The 25,975-nt window shown below is 44.7% G+C and overlaps 1 protein-coding gene across 3 annotated transcripts in view; it reads left to right on the top strand.

Annotated features, from left to right (window-relative positions):
• AFF2 (AF4/FMR2 family member 2) overlaps positions 1 to 25,975 on the top strand; it is a 538,237-nt gene that overhangs the window by 501,989 nt on the left and 10,273 nt on the right. For all 3 annotated transcript variants that reach the window (XR_006353941.1, XM_043974303.1, XM_043974304.1), the window contains 8 exons: positions 712 to 839; positions 4,540 to 4,762; positions 9,842 to 9,981; positions 10,511 to 10,574; positions 13,232 to 13,368; positions 16,588 to 16,659; positions 17,036 to 17,129; positions 21,432 to 21,481. Coding sequence is in view for 2 of the 3 variants with exons in the window: in XM_043974303.1 (XP_043830238.1) it covers positions 712 to 839; positions 4,540 to 4,762; positions 9,842 to 9,981; positions 10,511 to 10,574; positions 13,232 to 13,368; positions 16,588 to 16,659; positions 17,036 to 17,129; positions 21,432 to 21,481 (908 nt within the window). In the remaining variant the exon portion in view is untranslated. The remainder of the gene's footprint in view (positions 1 to 711; positions 840 to 4,539; positions 4,763 to 9,841; positions 9,982 to 10,510; positions 10,575 to 13,231; positions 13,369 to 16,587; positions 16,660 to 17,035; positions 17,130 to 21,431; positions 21,482 to 25,975) is intronic.

Here is a 25,975-nt window from a genome sequence, read left to right on the forward strand (position 1 = left end):
CAAATTAACCTCATGGCTTTTTAGCTAATGAGGAGGTACCCAGTAATGCTCTACCACCTAGGAGGCAGGAAGGGCTCTCTCGTTCCCTCTCTCCTAAGCATCCCGTCAGTAGCAGACCTGCTCTACTGGCTGAAGGGTGGGAGAACAACCTCTGTGAGCCGAGTGAAATCTCAGAGCCTGGTGACTGCATTGCAATTGACAGAAATTCTGGGATAGGTGAACCTGGAGCTCTATTCTTAGTTAAAATGGCTACCTCCAGTAGCCTAGGTTTAAATTATGGGCCCCCAAGGAAAAAGACCAGAGAAGAGAGCCCATGCTTTTTGTGGATCACAGAGGAACTGGAGTAGGGTCCTAGCACCCTCCCAGTCCCACCTCCCCCATCACTGCCAGTGTACTAGCTATCTGCTTGGAAAAGATGTGAACCTGTGGCTACAACTTTGGTTCTATACTGTTCATTTGGGGAGCGTCATGGGAGCGACAAGAGGCAGGCCAAACGTTCCATCACATCCCCAATCATGCATTCAGACCACAAGTAAGCTCTGTCTGTACTGTCTGATGGCTGACAGCTCAGGTAGATTTGGCATATAAAAGGCACCCTTAATTACATAAGCCCCATATTCCTGTCGATAAAAAGCAGTCTGCCCTAATCTTAGAACTTACTGTTCCCTATAAGTAGCTTCTATTTTATTCAAGTTTTCTTCTTTATTAAAGCCATCTGACCATTTGGACCTATTTGCTGACAACAAGAAGCAGCGGCTAGAAGATATCCCACCTTCCTGCCTGCTTCCACCTTGCATTTCACCAATACCTAGCAGTCACAGATTTCCAAGCACTAAAGAGTGAGTTTGCTTTTCTCTTTGTACTTTCATTCTGTTATTTAAGTGTTCTAAAGATCTTTAAGAGCCTGAAGAGTTGCGAGAACCCCTTCCCAGAAGAACTTCAGGTAAGAGCACAACTGATGAGCCTAAAGGGCTGGTGTGTATAGCAGCAGATCATTGCATTACCCCCAAATTTATCCTGGCAGCAGTTCTACGTACCATTACATAGACCCACGAATAAGCCTCAAATGGTATTTGTCCCTAAGTAGAGCAGAAGCACAAGTGACCTGACACAGGCCAACACTAACACTTCTACCCATCAACCCAATTGACCAACAGTCTCCAGTGGCAACTTTGATTAAGCAGATCACTAAAAAAGTAACTTGCTGTTCCCCCATCTTGAGGTCTAAAACAATCTGGGAAAGGGGAGGGAAGAGAGAACAGTTAATGAGAACAACAGAATCAATGGCCCTCTCAGGCCTTAATGAAAAGCCATCAGGTAGGGCTGGGGACAAATTAAGGGGGGAATCTGCTGCTTTAAATGGTGCTGACTTTTCTGTACCTTTTTGACCACCCTCAAAAGGCAGGAGGTTTCTAGGCTGTGACCCTTTTGTTGTCTGCCAGTGGACCTCTTCCCCTTCTTCCTCCAACTGCATAAACTTTCTAGCACAAAGTCCAGCTCTCTGTTCCTCCCCAATATTTTGACCGTATTTCTTCCTGAATTCTAAATCTAAGTTAACTAACAGTCCTGCCAGGTGCTGAAAGTATTCACCCTGGATAATGATTGCCATAGATTCATTCAGAAGTAAAGATGACTTCCATCAAATGGCAGTACCTGAGTCTAGCACCAGTCTAGCTAAATGCTGATAGCAATGGATTTCCCACCTTGTTGTTTAGTAGCAGTGAGTTGGCATAAATCTTATGTACCACTGTGCACTTCAGCTCTCTCACTGCTTACACCTTCCTGGTTCCTGAAACATACTACTCCAGCTCCCACTTCATACTCAGAACAAAAGTAGCTAGACCTTCACTCCCTGAGACTGTGGACTGCCTCTGGACAGGGAAGCGCATTCTGGAGCTCCCCCTCAAAATCATACCTAATGTTTAAAAATTCCTCAGCTGCCAGGCTCAAACCATTCCAAGACATCTTCCAGAGAAAGGAAAGGATTAGAGGCCAGAAGACAGCTGGCAGAAAGCAGTCACGGACATAGGATACGTTAGACTATCTCTAAGTCCAGTCAGAATAATGAGGTTGTGAGAAAGGAAATTCCTCATGCAGAATTCCTGTAGGTAATCAATATTAGTGGCAAGTCCTGGGATGTTTTTGCTCTCGTCACTATGCCACAACCATCTATTTTTCATGAGCAAACCATGTATGCATTTCTTTTTATGCTACATATGGCAGGGGGCGGGGTGTTAAGCCAGAAAACAGAGGTGGTTTCCCTGAGCAAACATCTCATTTCCCTAAAGATATTTCTACTCTCTCTAAACTTCCATGAGGAGGAAGGTAGAAGGGACAGAAGAAGAAAATAAGTCTAGTTTGTCACTTTAAATCCACCAATCAGAATATAACACATCAGGGGTACAAACAGGATGAACAAAACCAATGTCCCTCTCTGAAGGCTTTCCCTGCAACCACTCTTCTCTGTACATCAGAAGCCAGCCTTGGAAAGCCCCTGGAAGACCAAGGTCTCTCTTCCACGTGGTTCTAGAATATGATCTTAGGTCTTTGCTGGCCCCTAAAGATTCACTTGCTAGAGGACCTATTCCCTGTCATCACCCCTTCTCTCCTTGGCTGTAAGAAGTGAGAGTGCTCTAGGGCATCATCTCTGATGCCGCCAACAACACTAGGACATGCCCATCATCCAAGGACTTCTACCAAGTAAAATGCCCCAATCTCCAGGTTGCCAGGTCTTTGGGTAGAGAAGGAAAGGCTCTCATCCACGGTGTGCTCCAGTGGACTGTCAATAACCTATGTGACGTGTAGAGCGCTGTGTTGACAAGTGTGTGTGTGTGTGTGTGTGTGTGTGTGTGTGTGTGTGTGTGTGTGTGCGCGCGCACACGCTGCCTCTCTGGGAGGTATGACCCAGACCACCAGAAGCTGAGAGAAACCTTCAGGCTTCAGACCATCACCTACTTCGGGCTGAAGCCATTCTTTTTGTTTTGGTTTGGTTTGGTTTGGTTTAGTTTGGGTTTTGCGGGGCAATGGGGATTAAGTGACTTGCCCAGGGTCACACAGCTAGTAAGTGTCAAGTGTCTGAGGCCGGATTTAAACTCAGGTACTCCTGAATCCAGGGCCAGTGCTTTATCCACTGTGCCACCTAGCCACCCCCTGAAGCCATTCTTGATAGCTGTATGTGGGGATTTCTAAAGCTCAGCTACCCCTGGATTCCTTGGGCTTGGCTTGCTCCTTGATTTTGGAGAGCTTTTGCAAACCTTATGTTAGAGATCATTTCAATCACACAGTATGACTGCTTTCAAACTGCTTCTACGGGGAAAAGCAATTTGGAAAAAAAAACTAGCATCAAATTTTTAAAAATTAATTTTAGACACTTATAATAATGGTAAAAACACCTAAAGTGATTTAAAATTCTTCTGCATGGTGGGAATTGACTTTGGGGGTGAGGGAGGCACAATTATGGAACAGGAGATAGAGAGAGAATGACAGATATTATTCAAGTTGGCAAATTTGTGCAACCCCAATGAACTGGAACATGGAGCCAATATTGACTTCCACCAGTTCAAGACATCATTCTGCTCCACTGCTTGTTCATCTTTGATTTGCTGCTATGAGTTATTGTAAATCTATATCTTCTGACACTGACTGAAGTTGACCAAGAGGAAAACATAATTCTTGTTGACTTAATTTGCTACTGAAAATTTTTGTCAATAATCATGGAAAGTAAATGACTATTCAGTGCAATATTAGTTGTGCAAGAAAAAAGGAAAATTCAAGTAATCCTCATTGATTAGACTAGAACAGTAAGTAAAAAAAAAAATCCATGCCTGCATTCCCGTAGTAAATAACTTCCAGGGCCTGAGCTCCTTTGTCAGGCTTTGGGTGGGGGGGGGCCTTGCTTCTTTGTCAGACGGCCCCATTTCTACAAGTTCTAAAATAAGGTGTGCTTGTATTTGAAGATGCATAGTTTCCCTATGACAAAAAGAGACATCTTCTGGAAAATGGGCTGCCTCAGATTTGGCCGTCAGTCTGTTGCACCCAAAGGCACCAAAGTGTTTATGATGTTTTTGGTGCTGAGGCGACCAGTTTTGTTCACTCTCATTTGCCATTTTTTCCCATAGGTATGTGGGGAAGGTGCAAGCACATCTACCTTAAGAAGAGCTCTTTCAAATCATTATCCCATTTTTTATTGAGTGCATCTGCCAAGTTCTACTTCAAAATAAGGAGAAACCTTCCTTTTAAATGGAGAAGGAGGAGGGATTAAAGGATACATTGCATTTCCCCTAAAAATCCAATTAGCATGAATTGAATTAGCCTTGAAAGTTTGACTACATCACACTGTGGTCTAAGTTATACCATTAAATATACCCTTCAAAGACCCAAACGTGGGCTTCCAACGGAGGTTGCGTGTATACTTTGGAAGTTATCATCAGTAAGGTACTGTGGCATATATCATCACCTCAAATGCTGCCCTAAATGACAAGAAATAGGAGGAGAATAGAGGGCCTAGAACACAAAACTATTTTTGTTTTCCTCCAACAGAAATATTCTAGCCAAAAAAGTGACTAAGAAGAGAGATGACAAGCTATTCCCACCTCCACTGTCCCCATTGTCGGATGAACCCCTACATCGACGCATCAGTTCTGACAGCAACAGTTCCTCCAGTCAGGAAGCTCACATGCCTACTGCTTTTCCAGCTGCCAGTTGTTCCTTTGCCAGACACAGAAAGAATGAGAGCAAGACCCACTTAAACTTCAGAATATGTGTGAGTATTGGAGGGGGGCAACATTCAATCCTGAGCAGAGCTTTAAGGGGGCATGTTCATATGTAGGGCAAATTCCTTTGCTAGGCAGCAGGTGGGGAGCATGAGGGCCCTGAGAACTCATGCTACTGGGCAGCTGAGAGGTTGGGCTGTCAAAGGAGACAGGAGTTGGGTTAGTCAGAGACTGACTAGAACAGCAAAAGACATTTGGACAGAGTCAACTGCCATAGCTCAGCAGACTGGTTTCCTTCCACCTTGATTTTATACCTTCCCATTGGCTAACAACACAGATAGATCATCACCACCCCCTTTCCACTAGTTCTAGAATGTCCCATCCTGCCTTGAATTGATTTGGGGGAAATGGAGACTGGAGAGGTTCTTTCTCTGGAGATGTTTTACTCTGAGAGAAAGACCTTTCTCAAGAGGATTGACTTAATGAAGTCTAGAGGTCCTTTATGATCAAGGCTTCTAGAATTTTCCACCTGCTGGCAAAGCCTTAGACCAGGTCCACCCTCCCAATGTAATGAACCATCAGAGGAAAATGTGCTGGTGACAGTGTGCCCGGTGATATAGACCAAAATAGGTCTGGGGTCTGTGGACCATCCCAGCTCAATTCTGAGAAACTCCTCACCAGGTTGACTTCAGGGTGATTAATGTGTTTGGGTACAATAACTCTCACAGATCTTCTAGCACCCACAAAATCATCATTCACCATTTCCCTCTTCAGCTCATGTTACACATGAGGAAACTGAGATAAACAGAGTGAATTGACTTGCCCAGGGTCAAACAGCTAAGCTGGGTTTGAACTCAGGTCTTCCTGACTCCAGGCCCAGAGGTCTATCCACTGTCCCACCTAGCTGCCCCTCTTAGTGACCCCATATGGGGTTTTCTGGGCAAAGATATTAGAGTGCTTTTGCACAGTGGGCAGTTTGAAGTAGGCAACCTCAGTTTCTTTCCTGCTGGTTCTTAGAGGAGATACTTTATCTTAGACTTTGTAAGAGATAACTATATGCACAATACTTGGTCAATCAACAAGTGTTTTTAAAGCACCTACTATGTGCAAGGCACTATGTTGAGTACTGGGGATACATAGACAAAAATAAAGTAGTTCCTAACTTCAAGGAGCCTATAGCATATAATTTCTATGCATATGTATCAGTATAAGAACATATAGAGTGAGACAGCATGGAATAATGGATAGAGGGCTGGCCTTGGAGTCAGGGAAACCTGAGTTTGAGTTCTGCCTCCCACACATACTGGCTGTGTGACCTTGGTACACTTAACCTTACACTTAACCTCTGGTACCCTGGGCAGCTGTTGAAGAATATAAGTGCAGAAAACATGTCAGGTGGTAACAGAAGCCTACCTGGTTTTGCTCTTCGAAGTAGGAGGGAAGGAATTAGTGGCGTTTATTGGGCAGGGGAGCACCAGGTTCAGAGCAGCACTTCAGTGATAGCTCTACAGAGGATGAATTAGAGAGGGGAGGGAGGCAGGGAGGACAATAAGGAGGCTTTTGCAATAGTCCAGGTAAGAATGGCTTGATCTAGAGTAGTGACCGTGTGTGCAGGACAAGAAGAGGCCAGTGTGAGAGATGCTGGGGCCTTGACAACTGATTGGCCCTGGGGAGAGGGGAGCACCAGAGGTAATGGAAAGCCAGGAGCCTTGAGCACTCATCAGACAAACATGTATTGAGCATCTGTTATTTGCAAGGAAGGTGGGGTTGCTGCCTCCAGTTCAAGTACAAACCCAACAGCAAAAGACTTTCCTCTTCATCACCCTTTGACGTATGGCCACCCCCATCTTACAAATGAGTTGACTGTGGGAGGGAAGGGATCCCAGGCCTCCCTCTATGAGGAGACCCACCCCAGGCAGGACCATCAAGATGGTTTCAGAAGACAAGGGAACTAGTTCAGTAGGGAGGTTTGGGGCAGAACCCACAGTGCCTGTGATTCATTCTGACTTCCATCAAAGGCTAAACAAATAAGCTAAAGCTCATCTGATTCAAATTTAGAGGCAGGGGTGGGGAGAAAGAAGGGAAGGAGTATGTGAAAGGTGCCCCCATTTGATGGATTCTCTGGGATGCATTTCTCATCCCAGGTCAGCTTGTCCCTCACCTAACACACGCCTGTCAGCCACTCCCTGGTGAAGGAGGTTGAAAAAACAGAAGCTCAACTTTGTGGTTGAATAGAATTATCCTTGGGTTTGGAATTAGAGGAGTTGGGTTCAGATCCTAGCTCTGCTGCTTACTTATCTGTGTGACCTTGGCTAAGTCACTTCTATACTCTGGGCCTCAGTTTACTCCTCCTCTGTAAAATGGAGGTATTGTACTAGATGTTGTGTGAGGTCCCTTCCAGCTCTGAAGCTTTCATTTTGACTTAAATCAAAACCTGGTTGAGGCGTTTCCTGCTAAAACCTGTCGCTGTCAGAGCCACACATGGGCTTCTCCACTGGTTTGACTTATCACTGCTACTAAGTGACTACTATAGACCATTGAAGAGGACAGAAAATTTTAAGTTCCATCTACTAAAAGCCAACAATGAAAGGCACGCATACCTCCAGGTGTCATGTTTATTAAGGTCTGATCATGTCAATCAACAACAGTGCTGAGCTAGACAAAAGGAGGCCCCAGCTCTCTCTTGGTAATGTGGCCAATGTGGAGTGAGCCTGGGCCCCAAGGACCTTGTCCACTGCAGAAAAGGCCATTGGGCCCCAGAGCTTTCAGGGCCTGAAGTTACTCACAGCAGCAATTGTGATAGAATGAAGAGATAATGCTTCATACTGAATTGATACATAAATAATGTCAGCCCTAATCAGAGATGTTGACTAGGTAAGAATACCCCATTTTGACTTAGCATTTCACTCAGGTTTTTCTTCACAATCACCCTGGGAGGTGAACAGTGCCAGTGTCTTTGTCCTCACATTATAGATGAGGAAACTGAGGCTCAGAAAGACCAAAAGACCTGTCCAGTCACACAGCTGTGTCAAACCCACTTGCTCTAAACAGAAACAGTACTTACTATTCACCCAGTCTGGTACAATGACTATAATTAACATCACAAACTGCCTCTATGGTTATCTTTGATAAGCCCTTCTAAAGTCACATAGTATATATCTATGGAATTCTGTTTTTTACTCTGCAAGAGTCTATTGTCAAGGCTAATTAGGTGCTTAATAAAAGCTTTTTTAATATAATAGCCATAAAACTTTTCATGCTAATGTTTATAATGTCAATTCTACAAGAATCCCATTTCTGTTCATAGTGCCACAATTCTCCCAGGCACCCAAGCTTGACGTCTGTAAGGCAGTGTGGGTATAATTTGTTTGTTTTTCACTAAACAGAGGCAAGAGATGTGGGCTCTGTTCTGGCCTGTTACAAATTTGATGTGACTTTGGGCAAGTCATTGAACTCTTTCCAGTTTTCTGTTTCCATATCTGTCCAATGGAGGTAATGGTGCCTGCCCAATTTTTTTCACTTTTTCACTTTGCATCAAAATGAGAACACAAATATGATAATCCATGAGCTCTGGGGCCTGCTGGCCCCCTCCACATGGGCAGGAGAGATTTGAGGCCTCCTTTAGTCTAGGGCTGCACTGTCACTTTTTATCCACTTAAAAAGCGATGGAAAAAAAAAAGCGATGAGACCCAAATAAGAAGGTACTGCTACCCGCTACATTGACCTCATCCATATTAGTCTCAAATTCCACAGACAACATCACAGAATTTCAGAGTTACAAGAGGGGGGCAGCTAGGTGGCACAGTGGATAAAGCACTGGCCCTGGATTCAGGAGGACCTGAGTTCAAATCCAGACTCAGACACTTGACACTTACTAGCTGTGTGACACTGGACAAGTCACTTAACCCTCATTGCCCTGCAAAAAAAATCCCAAACAAAAGAAAACAAAAAAACCCCACAAAACCCCACAAGAAAAAACTACAAAAACAAAACAGAGTTACGAGAGGGACCTCCAGCAGCCATTTGGGCTGATCCATACCCAGAAAAGAATTCCCTCTACAACATGCCCAACAACTAGCCATCCATCAGCCTTTACCAACCGCTGCCCAATGATAGGGAAGACTGGCCACTGCCCAGACCAACCCTTCTCACTTCGCAGAGAACAAGTGATTTGGCTGTTGCATCTTTCACCCGGAACCTTTTCTTCTTCGGGCTATAAAATGTTCCAGTTCCTCCAAGCCATCCTCTGATGACAAAGACTCACGGCCCTCCCCTGTACACTCTCCCTTTATCAATGCCACTCTGAAACTGTAGGGGCCAGAACAGAATACAGTGGCTCTACCATCTTCTCGACCCCAGAAAATGCGTGTGCCTTTTGGAATTCAACACAAAATCATGGTGGTATCTGTGGTTGTCACATTCCATTGAAGACACACATTGGGCATTTTCTTTTTAAAGTGCCTACTCCCTGCATGACCCTTGGCTAAGCACTAGAGTCTCACTAGTCCCTGAATCTTTTCAGCCAATGGCCACCTGGACACTGATGGGCAAGTGAGCTTGTCTTTCTTTGCCTGACTCCTTTCTCAGTCTCTTCTCTGCTATCTGACTCTCACTGGTCCAGGCTGAGAAAAAAGAAAATATCAGTCCACCTCAGGAGCAAATAGGGTGCATGTATGAGTCCCCTAGGCAGATAGCCACTAGGAAGGCCAGCAGAGGTTAGGCTCATCCACAGAGGCAGCTCATGAACTGATGGTAAATATGGTGTTTAAAGGTCTTTACAATGCTACAAAATTGAGGGTGTTTTACAAGGAGCTTGGGAAAGGATTCCCAATGCTAAGCTCTCTCATCCTGCCACCTTTTCATTCACCAATTTGTTGAATGACTCCCTGCTAACTTTAAACCTTTGGGAATGGCTACTCCTGAGATGCCAGAGGTATGTAATTACAGAAGCTTATTGGTTGAGAGTTGAGTGTTATAGGAGAAACAGACCCAGTGATCCATGAGGCAAAAGAACCCCAAACCCAAAGCTGTCTTCATTTTAACTTTGACATGTCACTTCTGTTTGGTCGAAGCATTTGTGGTGAGGGATTTTGCTGAAAACCTGAATTAATACAAGTTATTTTTTACAGGGTGAAGATACCTACAATCGGGGGCCCAGCATTGGGCTTCTGGATAGTAACCAACTGGAGATGGCTACTTGGTCTTCAATGTCATCCCTGGCCAATGGGAGCTCTGAGTCCAGAAGACCTCGGATTCATTTTGATGACATGTATGTTGTCAGAGACATTCCAAATGCCTCCTGCCTGGCTTAGGGCACATCCTTTTCTCTGTGTGCAAATCAAATCAAGGAAAATTGTTGATCAGAACGAGGCCCTTAGGACAGGCTCAGGCAGAGGCCCAGACAACCCTGGTCATTTCCCCCACATGCTCTACTCTGATGGTGCTGCTCCTATTTCTATGTTTCCAATGAAGGAGCTTTAATTCTAGCTTGCTTTGTCCCACTTTTGTGCTTGCTTCCTCCAGTGGAGATGTCTGCTGGGGGACCAATAGGAATTTCTGATCTATTTCATCTACTCAGGACGGGAAGGGGGAGGGCAGAATTTGTTCAAATGGGCCATTCTTCAATCTAGTAGCCATTTTGCCCATTTCTTTCTAGGTAGGTCATAATGGAAATAGGTGTGTTTGTCTGCATTTTGCTGGGCACTATACGGGGATTCATAGCAGAAATATTTGGGCTAGTCAGTCTTTTAATCAAATGATGACAAAGCCTGCTGAAAGAATGAATTGTGTTTGTCTAGGCCTCACAATGCCGACTATTACATGCAGGAGGCCAAGAAGCTGAAGCACAAAGCTGATGCACTGGTAGGTTCCCAGAGATTTTTTTTCTGCTTTTTCCCTGAACAATGTATGCTTCTGAAGAGAACCCACTGGGGACCGGCCCCGCCACCAACATTTCCAGCAGCCTGCCCCAAGCTCCCTTTGCCTGGCAGTGCCTCTGCTGAGAAAGGAGCAAGGTGGCTGCCGCTTCCCCAGTGGACTCATTCCTAACCTGTGGAGGCTTGGCATGCCCTGACATCCTCCACTTGGGATGGATACACAAATTGCTTCCTTCCTCCTGTCCAATGGTCTCTGTTGTTGCTTTGTTTTTTCAACTGAAAATCAGTTTCCAAAAAGTCCTGGAGGCTTAGGAAGAGAATTTTGTACTTCCCCCCAAGGAGATAGCAGGAGGCCTCTGAAGCCACACCTGGCCCCATTCAGATGTAGTGGGAAGAGCAACAAGAGAACCATAACATCTGTTTGGCCTCTCCGCTGACCTTAGGAAAACCAGCCCCTTTCCCTCACACACAAAACTGGCAGATTGGAGCAAGAAGCTCTGATCGGCATCAAGCTAGCGCGATTTCCTGAGATGCCTTTTTGTAGGTGTCCCACGGTGAGTTCAGGCTAAGAACGTGTACTAAGGTAACACCAACAGCTCCAGGAGGCCCCCCACCCACACATGAGCCCTTCAGGGGAGACCCTCTTCATTTCAACATGAACCTGTTGCCCTGTGCTACCATTCAGCCAAGTGCACCAAAGAGGAATGCCATGCCCTCTGTCCTCTGTTCTGGAGTCTCTTTAAGAGTGGCATGTGGCGCTCTGTTTCCTCACCTTTGACTGAGCCTGACACCATTAGGAGAGGTGTTCAAGCAGAAATAACCCGAGAAGGCACTACACAGCAGGGCAGGGTTTAGAGGGAGAACTTCTCTGCCACAGGAAGCTTGACCCTGAGAGAGCTCTTAATGGGGCACCAAGCCATTGCTGTGCCACGTACGAGTTCTTGGCAACCAACCACTGATTCCCAAGAACCAGCCAGCAGCATGTGCCTCCCGAGCTGTCATTTTTGTTCCTCTTTTGGTCAAATAAAGTCATACAGCTGCTGTCTGGGACTAACATCCCGCTGCTCTGAATCTCCTCTGAAATAATTGGTCCATGAGCCTCTGAACTGACAGGAGGAGACATGCAAAATTGCCAGCTCTGTTCAAGATGCTGGGAGGGCCAGGCATGGGACATGGGCAAGCATTGAGTCAGAACTAAAAGGCATGTGGTGGGTTCTCTTTAGAAGTCGTCGGATTGCTAGCACAAGTGAGGGACGACTCCGGTCTTCCATGCCCAGCTAGAACCCCAACAAGCGAGTAAATGAAATCTCCTTTACGTGAGCAGCTGTGACCCAGCCAAGCTGGAGCCCTGAGATTATGGGAAGTCATATTTCCCCAAAAGTTCAAATAAGCGAGACTTAGAAATCAAGACCAGGCATCGCTAGCCTTTACCCTTCTAAGGCTGGGTCTGTCTGCCACCGTAGCAACTGCAGGAGCACTGGCCAGCTCCAGGGAAAAGAGGTGCACAACTGGGGGATAAGAGACCCCAAAGGATGGCCTGACATGAGGCTGGGAGATAATGACTTAAGAGGCATTTACCTTTTGAGATGAGAGGGAAAAGGAAAAAACCCACCAAGAACAATAACATAGAAATCTCTCTCACATGGATGCACAGGTTTTCCGAGAATAGCTTTGATTGAAAGGCTGAATTTCATGCAAATAAATATTTACCCAACAGTTTACAGAAATTAAGCTATGGTTTTTCGCAGTACATAAAAGCTGAAGCACATGCATTCATTTTAAGAAGAGAGAGCCATTGTCCCCACACATTCAGCTGGATCTGTAACTCGAATCAGTCTCCAGTAGTTACTTAATCCTTTGTTACAGATAGCTACTATGCCATTTGGAGAACTCCAACCCTTACAGTTGCCTAGAAAATATTTTGATAAGAGATATCCAGAGAAATTGTCAAAGAGCATTATATTGGTTGTTTAACATAAAAGACCGTCTTAGTGGCAAGTGCACACATCTAGCTAGCAGAAATCGAAAATGTTAAATACTCTTATCAAATCCTCCCTAGAAAATGTCATATACAATATTCATTACACATCAAAAGACATTGGGATGCCTGAGTCCGTTTCAGGATGACCATTATCAGGGATAAACCCTTTTTTGCCATTAAATTCTCCTGAAAGAAACGATTTTGGAATGCTGAAGTTGGGGCTTTTGGAGGCTCTTGCAGGGCATCATATCCAATGAAAGGGATGAGATTTTTGTCAACAGCCCTACCACAACTTCACAATTTTCATGACAAATGGCACCAATCTGTTACTTCTCTCCTGTGTAGCAGGGCACTCACAATGAGCAGTGAATCAAAGCCGAAGGGGAAAATGGACTCTAGGCTACAATTCCAGTCCAGCATATACCCTGCTTCTTGCTCTGTTCTGCTCTCCTCTCTCCCCTCCCCCATCCGGGGAGTAGCGGAAAGGGTGGATGGACTGAATTTTTAAAAAAATCTCTTTCAGCTTTTGTGTGATATAGTCACCTCCAAAAGTCAGCCCATTTATCCTTGAGGGCAATGGACACCTTTTTAAAAGTGTCTCGTTCTTTGCGTGATCTCGCTTTTTGAAGGAAAAAAGCTGAACAACCACTTGTCTATTTCAGGTAGAGAAGTTTGGCAAAGCCGTATATTATACTGATGCAGCCCTCTCCTTCATCGAGTGCGGTAATGCAATGGAGCGGGACCCATTGGAGGCTAAATCTCCATACACCATGTACTCTGAAACCGTGGAGCTCATCAGGTTAATGTCCTTACTGTGATCATTTTCATTATCTCATTTCAGTCATAATTAGAACCTGCTATGTTTTAAAAAATATCATTTCAACATATTAATGATTTGTCCAAGGCATCTTCATTTCTGAAGTCATCATAATTAGTTCTTGCCATTTTATTAATGTCATGGAAAATTTATAATTGATGGACACTGCTTTTATAAATTAGCCCCTTTAGAGGTTATAATGTGAGTGTTATAATTTGCAATATTCATAAAATTAAAATGGAAATGTAGTGGGTGGAAATAAAGTATAGTCATTTCACCGTTTGGCAACGACACTTGTCTTTTAAAAGGTGTAGTTTTATAATTCAAAACCCTAAAGTGGGGCTATCAGGATTTCCATTATAAACCCTGTTTTCTGTCCTGATTATAAAAAATGGTTCTGAGCTCCAAGTTGGCATTTAAGGTCACAGATGGAGAACAGACTTATTTTTTCCATTTGTACTGGCATTTGAGGGAGAGGAAGGTGAAAGGGGGGAAGAGGAGAGGGGAGAGATTAAACTACAAAGTTTCCTGGTTTCATTTACTTTTAAAAAATGAAATTTTCCAGGCTATTGGTCTAGGTTGTGCAGGAGACAAAAGTCATTTAAGGCACACAGAGAAGGGAAAAAAGAAAAGAAAAGGCATCCCCTCTGATCTTTGCAGAGCACCTATTTTGAGAACCAGAAGGGACCTGAGAGAGTGTCCCTTCTGACCCCCACCTTGTGCAGAGAGGAGTCGGCACTGCCCATGCTTAAATCATCTGGGAAACGAGAGAACTGGGACTCCAGTCCGGGTCTCCTCCCTCCTAATCCAAGGACCCTTTCCAGTGGCACCTCTAACAACTCACTTAGAAATGGGCCTTGACACCCCAGCTCGTGAAAAGTCCTTCCTGTATCAGACCCCCATGGTCTCTGAGTTCATAATGCTCACTCGTCTGCTAACAGAGTGGCAGCAAGTATCTGCATGTAGGATGGAAACAGAGTGTAACTAATGATTGGAGAGCAGTCTCAATTAAGCAAGATAAAACTAAGGGGCCAGGTCAACTTCACCAAAGAAAAGGGGATTAACGAGAAATCTCCCACTGCCTTGGTGTGTGTCCCATTTCCATGAAAGAGCACTGAGACTCTAGTAAAGCCTTCCCCCACCTGTTTATTTTGCGAGCTATATGCTTTTTCTAGACCTTACTAGGAAAATAACGCCAGGGAAAATTCATTCCTCATTGCCACTAGCCCCTTACAGTTAGATGGCACTTAAAATGTTTCAGAGCCCTTGATAGGCCTCTGCTCCAGCTGCCAAAGGAAGTGGGATTTATTGCATGATAAAACTGTGCTTTACATTGGGGGGGGGCGCATGCATCAAGTCCCTGTATCTGAAAATGGGCGGTCCCCAGGACCAGAGCAGTCACAGAGCAAGAGAGTATCCCACTGGGGGGGGGGGGGACGTGAGGGAAGTTAGGGTTCCAATGGCACTGAGCTCCTGCCTGCACTCCATTACCTCCTTGTAAATGAGCACTCATCAAAGCTTTCATATACCTTTAAACTTCCTTATGCAACACTGAACCCTATTACTTATTCTAGCACAAGTACCTGTGAAATTGCATTAAAGCTCAGTACAATGATTTTATGCGATGAATTGATTTTCAAGAGCCTCAATGCCCCAATGGAGTGTGCTTAGTTAAAAGGGAACAGGGAGAGGGGGAGGGGGGAGGGGGAGGGGGAGGGGGACGGGGAGGGGAGGAGGCAGCCTCCCCCTTTCATCGCCCCAAGGGGAAAAAGTAACAGTTTCATAAGGAAGGAGGAGGGAATTTCAAGAACAGCACCCACGAGGAGGAAGCCCTCCAAGTGAATGAGGCACAGATCTTGGGGGTGAATTTGCCCTCTCCTTTAGAAATGCTTGCTTTGTATAGAAAAGACTCCAGAAGCGATTCAGAGCGGTTAGTTAGATGAAAGCCATAGTGCTGGTAGTAGAGATATGGTTTATTACTACCCGCCTGCCTTTTGGCCTAGCAGCTGCCCATCAGCGCGTGCGCAGTGCACCGCCAGTGTTCCCCCAAGATACAGTTGTCATAGGTTCACTTCCCTCCACATTCTCTCTGTGAGCTGGAGTCAATCGCTTTCCTTTACTTCTCTGTAACAAGTGATCTCAGAGACCCAGCCAGCTGGAGCTGCAATGCTCATGTTTATAGAGCACCTACTATGTGCTCGTCAGATCCTCATGACAGCCCTGGGAGGTAGGCATCATTATGATACCCATTTTACAGATGAGGAAACTGAGACAGACAGCAGTCCAGTGAGTTCCCCACAGTCACTCAGCTAGGAAGTGTCTGAGATCGAATTGGATCTCACAAAGATGAGTACAAGTGTAGGTATACATGGGTGTTTTGTGGAGAGGTGGAGTTCAGGGTGCCAGCCTGACGAGTGCCTTCCTCAGAGGAGGGACTCTGCATTAGGAGAGGAAGTTGCCACAGCCAGCCTGGCTGCTCTTCCACAACTTCTTGCCTTAGAGAGAGGCCTGGGATACAAAGAAGGCATCTGATCTGCCGAGGGTCCCAGGGTCAGCAGGCATTTAAAAAGGGACTTGAACTTGGGCTTCTAATATGTGATGTCGTATGTATGAAGCATGCATACATGGATGTAAAAGAGAGAATGTCCACAAAAGACTCTGCAAAAATATTGACTAGAGAATCCAAGCAGACTGCAGTGCATTAGAAAGAAAGAACTATGCAGAATTATAGGAAGAATGTCATCAGAGAAGGAAGGGCATTACCAGAAACAAATGGAGGGCTTCTCGGGGAATGGGGAACAACCCACAAACCCCATTGGTGCCATGCCTCCCCCCTCCCATCTGCAGAACGCCATCAGTAAGCTTATGGGAGGGCACAGCCGCAAGGGGCCTGTGCTGGGCCATGATCAGCATCACAAGAGGGGAAACCTGATGGAGGAGCTCCTGGCTCCCAGAGAGTTTGGGAGGATTCCCGTGTTCCCAAGGTTTTTAAGAAGGTCATTCTGCCGCTATCCCAGAAAAGAGCTGTGCTTGATTTAGTTTCAGGATATTACATCAACCCTCTCCTAGCAAACTGTTCTGACTACTCTTCCCTCCATCTTGTGTGCTTATCTTCATGTTTCAGCACCCAAGAGTCTACAGACTCTAGCTCCCAGCTGCCCTCAAGGAGTGCTTAACATTTGGTTTTCTTTGTTTCCAAAGGTACGCCCTGAGGCTCAAGAATTTCACCTGCTCTTCTGCCACAGAATGGGACAAAAGACTTGCGATTTTATGGTGAGTCCCATGGACACCAGGAGGAAGCAACTAGAAGCCTGGGGGAAAAAAGACTTTAGAAGTACAGAATTCCATAAGCTGCTGATTCCATACCTTTCTTCTTGTTTTCTATTACACTATTAAAGGGTAATTAATGGATGGGCTCTTAGCTTTCCCATTTCTACTGTTAGCAAGATGGGGTTTTAATGCTTCTCCCTCCCCTCCTCCATTTTCCCCATTATTTTCTTAGATTTCTCATATAGAAACTAGATATTCTATAATATGTATATATATATATATATGTTTGTGTGTGTGTGTGTGTGTGTATATGTATATAGCTTGTTAAAGTGTATCATCAAACCCCGGCAGTAACATGACTCTTCCCTAATTGCCACAGCTACCGATGCTTATCACTCTTGTACTTGAGGATGTTTAAACTAAAGAGGGACCACGCCATGAAGTATTCCAGATCTCTGATGGAATATTTTAAGGTAATTCTTATTTTGTATCTTTTGGAGAGAGCTGCTGAATGAAGTGACTAATGAGAGCTGACAGGCACGTTATTCAATGTCAATTTGGAAAGAACAGGATTTTTGCCAGCAAGGTTACCCTGGCTGCGGAAGCCATTGCCTCTGTCGTTTCTGCAGGGTCCTGCCCACCCCTCCTTAGGGACCCAGTGCTACGCTTACATTTGATTTGGGTCACAGAAGAGAAAATAAAACGGTTCAGTCACCTCAATATTGTCCTGATTGACAAAAATGGCCTTTGGCAGTTTCAGTGATATTTGAAAGTCATGTTTACAGTCAGAGCATGCCTTCTGTCCCTCTCTGCACTGAAGTCCCTTTGGGAAAAGCAGTGAGTGTGTGGGAATAGGGACAATAACCATTAAACAGGTACAAGGTCCACTGTCTCTCTTAGCAGAGAAAGGGCAAGGATTTATCATCAATCCTTCCCACAAAAGGCTATTGAAAGCTCAGGGTAGGAGCCAGAGTTTGGTCCCTCAGTTTAACTACAGCGCACCTTTGTAGAATGCTTTATACTAGCAAAGCCCTCTCTCCCCCATTAGCTCTTGGGATCCTCACCCAAAATCCCATGAAGGAGGGGATACAAGTGTTACTGGATCCATTTCACAAATAAGGAAAGCAAGGCTTTCTCCCAGCTAGTATTAAGTGGTGGGGGCATGGCTCCTCATCAGAGGCCAGTAGTCTGCCCAGTAGGCCACACAACCCCCTGGGGAGTCTTCAAACACAAAATCTGACAGGTTTCCAAAAGTCCCGTCACCTGAGGGTCTCTGGGCTTCAACCTAAAACCAAAAGGTTCATTCAACAACACCACTTAGAGCAGCAATTTGGGCCCTACCAAGAAAGGAAACGGCCACCTCCTTGTCTCCCAGAAGCTTCTAAGGAGGAATCCAAGAGAGGGCACTGGAGAGTAGAGGCAGGAGACTGATGATGCAAATTCCCCAGAGGCAGCTTACTAGGCCTTGGCAAGCACTGCTACAGGGTGACGAGGTAGTTGGTACCAAGCGCCGGGGGCTACAAATGTAATGAACGAGAGCCTGTGGGGAACTTCCGTTCTGCCGGGGAGACCACAGAGACAGATGTGTTTGTGTAGACAGATATAAGGAGAACCAGTCCAGAGGGTCGGAGAGGAAGGGTGGGGGATCAGCAAAGGCTTGGAGATAGGAAGTGGCTAGGAAGAGGGGTGTGGGGTATGGGTGTTACATTTATATGTGTATATATAGTGTTTGAGGAACAAAGAGCAAAGCATTCTGCTTGGATTACAGGGTTCAGGAAGAGGAGTAATGTCTATTGAAGCTAAAAAGATGGGTTGGGGCTTTCAAAGCTAAACCAAATGGTTTATAAAATAACAAGGTGATTTGGCGGATTGTGTACAACACATCGGAAGGAGAAGGAGAAGAAGAAGGAGAATGGTATCAACTGGGGTGGTTCCACCAGATCTAAGTGGTTGGGAGGGCCAGGAGCCTGGCTCCTTTTGCCACTGTGTATGTACTTGAAGTACAGGTCCAGAGATGATATTGTTTCTCTAGGGCCAGGAGGTTCCAGAGACACCCCCACTCCTCAGCTTCCATAGGGGAGTTTGGCGGAAGCTAGAAGAGACAACTGTGCCTGCTGCTACACCCAACTCCCCAGGAAAGGTATTCGGCCAAACTTGTTTTACCGGCAACATCATGGAGAACAGCTAGGGTACTTAGGCCTGCCTGGCCCATGAGAAGTGCTTAATCATTTTGCCTGCTGCTGACTTGGCTTGAAGCTCAACTCTAGGAGAAACAATATCTTAAGTCTCATAACAAAAATGGCACGAATGGCTAAGAGACCTTATTGCATAGCCCCAAATCTCACTATAAGAAGCTGAAAATCAGACTCTTCAGAGATATCTGAGGCTATGATGGGGTTGTTTGGATTGGATATCTAATGGCCAAGGCAACATGCTGAGGTGGGAGGGGGCAGTGGACAGGGACCCAAGGACCAAAACCCAAAGAATCCAGCAATATCGGAAAAGATGGATAAGAAGAGGTAGCTTTTTCCTTCAGCAGAATCCCTTCTGGTTTAAGCTCTGAGGAGAGAGAACAACTTTTAGATAAGTCTGTATAGGCTTCCCCAACGACAAAACCTAGGGGATCCGTATTCACTGAGGAAAAGCAACAGAAAATTCTTGAGGCCTATGGAAAGTGAGAAGGGAATTCAAGCTAGCACCTGGAGCTGAGGAATCAGTACCTGGTCTTCCTCCTTCCAGTGACTGGAAGAATTAGAACTACCAAGTAGGACAGTGACTTCAATCTCATACGAGTTGGGCCCAAAGTATTCAAAACCTTAACTCATATGTGTGAAGCACCTCTCATGGAAATGCAACTGCTACTGAAAAGGGCTCTTTTGGGGGGAAGACAGTTACCATCTGTCTGCAATATCTGGGGCCTGAGCTGGGCTCATCCTTAGGGATTGACTGCTACTTGGTTATAATGTACAGAGTAAAACGAGGTTATTTGAAAAATCACATTTCTTATGCCTTTGTCCAACTTGATACTATGTGCAAAGCGTTGTGCTAACTACTGGACGTGAAAAGCAAGATGGACCCTTCTCTCAAAGGGTTCACACTATAATAAGGAGAATGGATACCTATATAAGGAGGGTTCAACTACAAGCCCATTAGAAGGACTCCTGCTCCAGTAGCATGGAAATTCAGATGGAAATGAATTTTCTGCAAAATCATTTCCATTAATAAAACCCTATTAGCTGGTGGAGAAGTGGGTAGTGCCTCAGACAGGGAGTTGGCAAGACCCATCGTCAGATCTTACCTCAGATACTTCTTAGTTGTGTGACCTTAGGGAAGTCACTAAAGCTCTACCTGTCTCAGTTTTATAAAATGGAAAAAATACTAGCATGTACTTCACAGAATTATTGTGAGGATCAAACAGATAGAGAGAGAGAGAGAGAGAGAGAGAGAGAGAGAGAGAGAGAGAGAGATAGCTTTGACAATTTTAAAGTGACATATAAATGCCAGTTATCCTGATGTCAGGGCAGCTAGGTTGTACTGCAGTGGATAGAGGAGCCCAGAGTCAGGAAGACCCCTCTTTGTGAATTCAAATCCAGCCTCAGACATTTAGTAGCTGTGTGACCCTGGGAAAGTCACTTAACCCCATTTACTTCAGTTCTCTCATCTATAAAATAAGCTAGAGAAGGAAATGGCAAATCACTCTAGTATCTCTGCCAAGAAAACCCCAAACGGGATCACAAAGAGTCAGACACACAGCTGAACAACAACAAGCTCCAGGTGTCCAACTGTTTGACAGTCCCAAGGTCCTGGACAGTACAGACTGTTTTTTTCTGGGTTTTCAGTAGCTATGGCTGTTGAAGAGGTGAGAGCTCTAGCCCTTTCAGAAGCAGTTGCTAGGTTCTATTTCCACCAGAGTTGCCTCCATGGATTTTAAATGGGGGGGGGGGGAGAGGGGCAGGCTGGAATCAGAGCCACTGGTTGGGGGGATGCTGCCCTTCCTAGGGCTCTTGGCCTTGCCTGCCTATCAGTGGCCACTGGTCAGTGACAGTGGGTGGAGCTGGGGGCTGGAGGAGGTGGGCGGAGGGTTGGTGAGCTCCTCCCCTAAGGACTTGCTTCCCAAACTAGATGACAGTTGACTAAGCTCCAACGGGATGAGACTGCTTCTCTCCTCTAAGAATGCATGTGCACAACTATACAGACAGTCTGTTCTTTAGGGCATCCCAGTTCTACCAGCAAGTAGAAAACCAGTTTCACTTTCAAGTGAACCAAGTGGCCCAATGACACAGAAAAGATGCCCCTGCTCCTCCAGAATCTCAAAGTGTCTCCTCCCTCCCACTTTAAGCGGCCTGCTCCCATTGCAGGTGGCATCTTTCCACCTGGGAATCGTTTTTTCTTCCCACTAAAGGTGAGCAGCTTCTTACACTCCCAAGAACCTGTTTTGCAGACTCAATTTCATATAAGGATCATTAAGCACTTCTTAGAAAAGTGATTCTGATTTCACTGGGCCTTTTAGTCGCTCATATCTTTCATCAAGTGACTTTCATGGTCCTGATTGGGGCCCACTAATTATCCTAACCAGCTATTTTCATCAAGCACCGTGCATTGGGTGCTGACATGCTGCATACATACATTCCAGCTTCTGCTAACGAAACAGGAGGCAGCCAGGAATGCTGTAATCAATATTAATGTACTTTAAATCACACTTCCATCTGTTTCTGAATTAATAAATTACAAAATAGATTTCCTCATTTTTTTTTACTTTCTCTCTCTCTTAACAGACTTCTTCCAAGGCTGCCCAGACACCATCTCCATGGGGAAGCTGTGGAAAGTAAGTATTTTCTAAAAATGCCTTGCTTCTTCATGAAAAGGAATGGTTTTCTAGGCCAAAAATACTTTTACATTTACAACTCTGGATTGAAGGTCAGTTCTTTAATGAAGGGAGATTGCCATGTATCCCACAGCTCTAGGCCCAAGCTTCAGCAAAGGCCAGAACTGAAGAGTTGAAGGCTGATTTGATACCAGATTCTGGGTCCCTTTGATCTTTAAGCCAAATGAGGGTCATAAAAGAGCCACTAATTGAGTGGCAAGTACCACCATTTCAGGGAGTTAAAGGAGAGCTAACTGCCAATACAACAATTTTTCAATAATTTGCGCAGTAATGAAAGACCAATGAAATATTCATTGATATATGGTAAGTGCTGTTTAATAAAACTAAAGACAGAATAGTGGTGAAAATGGAAAGGCACTTAGTCAACCAATTATCTGAGCCATCATGACAGTTTTTATATTAATGCTAAAATACCCTGACCTCAAATATAAAATCATATCATGTCATGATGATATGGGGCTCCGTGAAACCATATCACTCGTGTGGCCTTCTTGGATGAGCATCAGTATTTCAAGGGCCCTCATTCTTAGAGGGGGCATCAGGAAACCTGGGTTCCAGTCCCACTTCTAGAGAACACTGACTAGCTGTTGCTCATGGACCAGCAATTTAAGCACCTTGTGCCTCAGTTTCCTCCTTTGCCTTGGGAGGCAGCTGGACTAGTTCTTTTTAAGGTCCTTTCTACCTCTATGAAAGGATTCTTTTAAGAGGGAGATTTTCAAAGTTGGACACAATCTCTGAAGCCCTTGGAAAGCCACGTAGTCTAATTCAGAGACCGCAGAGAGACCATATGCTAATGGCACTAACGGATTTCAGTTAAAATCTCTGGACTTTATTACTTGTAACAACAACTAAGTTAAAAACAAGAAACCCCATTCGTTAAGTACCTACTTCATTCCAGGCACATGGCATGATTCATCAGACCCTGGGTTCAGATTCCACCTCTGACACTGTGTGGGCTGTGTGCCAGCCAGTTTGGAGGACTCATCTACAAAGTCACCAGCAAGTAGGCTTAAGGGCATCCCCACATCAAAATTTCCCAATAGACCCTTCAGACTTTGAATATGCACAAGGTACTTCCTTATGCATTAATAAACACTAACAAGGAAGGCCTCACCAAAGAGGTGGCATCTGCAGTGGACCTTGAGGGAAGACATTAGCTGCCAGGTCTTGTCAATCATGTCTCCTCAACTTGTCTCCAACCAGCCTAGTTCTGGCCCCCATCTCCTCTGGCCTAGACTAGTACAATAGCTTCCTCTAATTAGTCTCTCTGCATCCAGTCTCCTCCCTTCCTCTTCATCCTTTACGCAGCTGCCAAATTACTATTCCTAAAGCACAGGAATGACAGTGTCCATGTACAGCTAGAGGATTCCATGGCTCCCCAGTACCTCTAGGATAAATGCAAAACTATCTCTTCTGCACCTTAAGCCCTGTCCTAGCTTTCCAAGCTGATCATACATTTCTCTCCATCTATGAACAAAATTGGTCCACTTGCCCCATATGTGACATTCCATCTCCCATCTCAATGCTTTTGCACATAGGCTGTCCTCGAGGCCCAGGATACTTTCCCTCCTCACTTTTGGCTCTTGGAATCCCTAGCTCCCAAGCAAGGCTCAGTTCCGGTGCCACTCACTTCAAAAGCGCGCACTTCTCCTAGGTCCTAGTGCCCCACAACACCCAAATGACTGGGTCTTTCTTCTGTCTAGAGCCTGTGAACCTATTATGCCCTTCCAATAAAATGGAAACTCTTGAGGGCAGGGGCCATGTCGCTGGAAGCTCTCAATAAAAGGCTTATTGATTGTTCACATAGGAAGAGGAGAGGAGTAGCCAGTTTGGCTGAGAATTAGAGTTCTTGCAAAGGAGCAAGTCAGCCTAGAAAGACAGAGCAGAGCCAGACTGGGAAAGTCTTTCAGTGCTATCCTTGAGGTCATAGGGAAGAACCGCCCTAGAAAGATTTTGTTGGCAACTGTGTGGAAGCTGGATTGGAGAGGAGAGAGACTGGAGGCAAGGAGACCAGGCAATAGGAGCCAAGGGCTGGATGGATGAGGAAAGAGAAGAGGGCAGATAGAGCTTATGGACCCAGAATGGACGAGTCTTAGCAGGGGCCGAGGGGACAATATGGGAAAGTAAAAAGTTGAGGATGATTCCCAGCTTGGGAAATGGACTGAGAATGATGTGACCCACTCAACAGAAGCAGAGAATTGTGGAGTGGGGCAAGATAATGGTTCTGGTTTGGACATGTTGAATTTGAGATGATTGTCAGACGTCCAGGAATAATGTATATGAGCAAGCAGTCAACAATATGTGACTGGATAGAGAAACTTGGGAATTTTCTGCGGAGAGATGATTTTTCAATTCATAGGCACAAATGAGGAGTCAAAGATGAAATCAGCTCAAAGTTTTAATCTAGAGGTGGAGCCACTAAGACATAGGCATTTGAAGAAGGGGCATTTGAGAGGATTCTAGAAGATAACTCTAGGAGTTAGAAGGGACCAGGATGCAATAAGCCTGGGCGTGTTTCTAGGAGATGAGGAAAAAATCAGTAGAAAAGGAGGGAATTGAGTGAGAGAAAAGAGAAAGAAAGAGGGAAGAAAAGAGAGCGCCTGAGGAGGGTTCTAGGGAAAGAAAGGCAATAGTGAAAAGAAGGAGAAGAAGGGAATGATGGAAAAATGGTATTCCGAACAAATACTCTTATTTGGGCAGGGAGAGAAGAGAGTAAAAAGGAGAAAATTAACTGTAAGCAGAATAATTTCAATAAATCCAAGAAGCTTGCAACAGGGCAGAAAAATGGAGAGCTGAAGGCATAAGACTGAGATCAAAATAGTATAAACCACATGAATTTCAGGGGGAGGGGAAGCAACACTAAAATTTAAAATATGTGTTTAAAAAAAATTTTATGTGCCCAAATGTAAAAAAGCAAAAATGCTAAACATGTTCTGTAATACAATCAAAATATTCATACGGGGAACACAAGTAAAAACAAAAATAAACCACAGATAGAAACTAACCAACAGAATCCTGAACAAGGAAACAGATAATGGGAGATTCTGTGCAAGGAAAAGATAAGAAGAGGAGGGAGTACATACAGCTCAAGTGTCCTCAGAGGAAAAAAATGTTGTCTCAGAAAACATGAACAAAATAAGAGAGAAGAAAGTGGGAAGGGGGTAATGAAGAGAAGGGCATTAGGGCAAGGTGCCCTATAAGAATGGATGGATAGGAAGGATAAAGGAGAAGGGCACAGCTAATGGCAAACCAAAGGGGGAGCTCCCTGAGGCCTGGTGTTAAGCTCATTTTCAGGTTCCATGGCCCCAATTTCTGGCACACACAAAGCGTTTAATCAGTGTTTGCTACAGTCAAGTAAAAATGATGCCACCTGCCCTTCATCTCTCTCACACAGATGTGAAAGTAAATTAAATTACGTGGAAAACACTTTAAAGTACCCTTATAAATACAAGCTCCTGTTGTCAGTAGCTTTTCACACTTTCCTATCTCAAGTATAACTGATCCTCTTTCTCTAAATACTCAGACGAGATACTTACTACAGGTGCAGACATAATTTCCTCAACATCGTTTCCATATTCATAATGAAGGAAAAGCTTCCTTCTTTAAAAAAAAGAGCAATAAGTTATCACATTAGAATGGTTGAATTAGGGTCTGCTCTGATATTGATACATAGAGTGGAGAAAAGATTCCCATTTGAGTTCAGAAGATTAAAAATGGAAAAGCCCGGGGAAACCTATTCTCTGCACACAAATAGAGACTGAGCAGGGTCAGACAAGTAGCTCTTAAGAAATAATAGCATTCTTTAAATCCAAAATGAGCTTAAATACATACTTGAGCCTGTCAGTCCAATGCTAAAAGGGCCTTCAAACACTTTTGTTTTGTTTTAAGAAAGCAACTTCTTTATAAAGAAAGCCCACTCACTTATGTCTTAAAGCTTTTGAATGATGAGATGAAAAATAACCTCTGTAGGTCAATTATTGCAGTCTCCTTGCCTCCAAGCAAGCCTGAATTTCAATCATTCTAGCCAGATGGGCTTGACTCTCCAAAAAGAGGGACTTCAGCATCCCTTAGCAGCAATTCCATCATTTTACCACCTTTCTAGTCAGGGAGATTTTCCTTATATAGGTCCTGGAGGCCAAGTCCATCAAGAATATCAAAGAACTGAAATTTGGCAAACACCCACGGTTAGAAAGTGAGGAGAGACAGGAACTGTTAGAAATGAAGTTAGAGAACCAAGACAGGGTAGTGTCAGATGGCATGAACAGGGAGAAGGAAGAAAGCAGGAAGTAAGGCAGGGGAAGGAAAGGAAGGAAGAAAGAAATGACTCCTGATCTTTAAAGGAGCAATTTCATTGGCAAAATAAGAACGGGAGGCAAAGAGGTAATGGTTAGACACTACTCATTTGTGAAATTCCATATGAAACAAAGGAGAAAA

The sequence above is a fragment of the Dromiciops gliroides genome, chromosome X (assembly GCF_019393635.1).
Source record: "Dromiciops gliroides isolate mDroGli1 chromosome X, mDroGli1.pri, whole genome shotgun sequence".
NCBI lineage: Eukaryota > Metazoa > Chordata > Mammalia > Microbiotheria > Microbiotheriidae > Dromiciops > Dromiciops gliroides.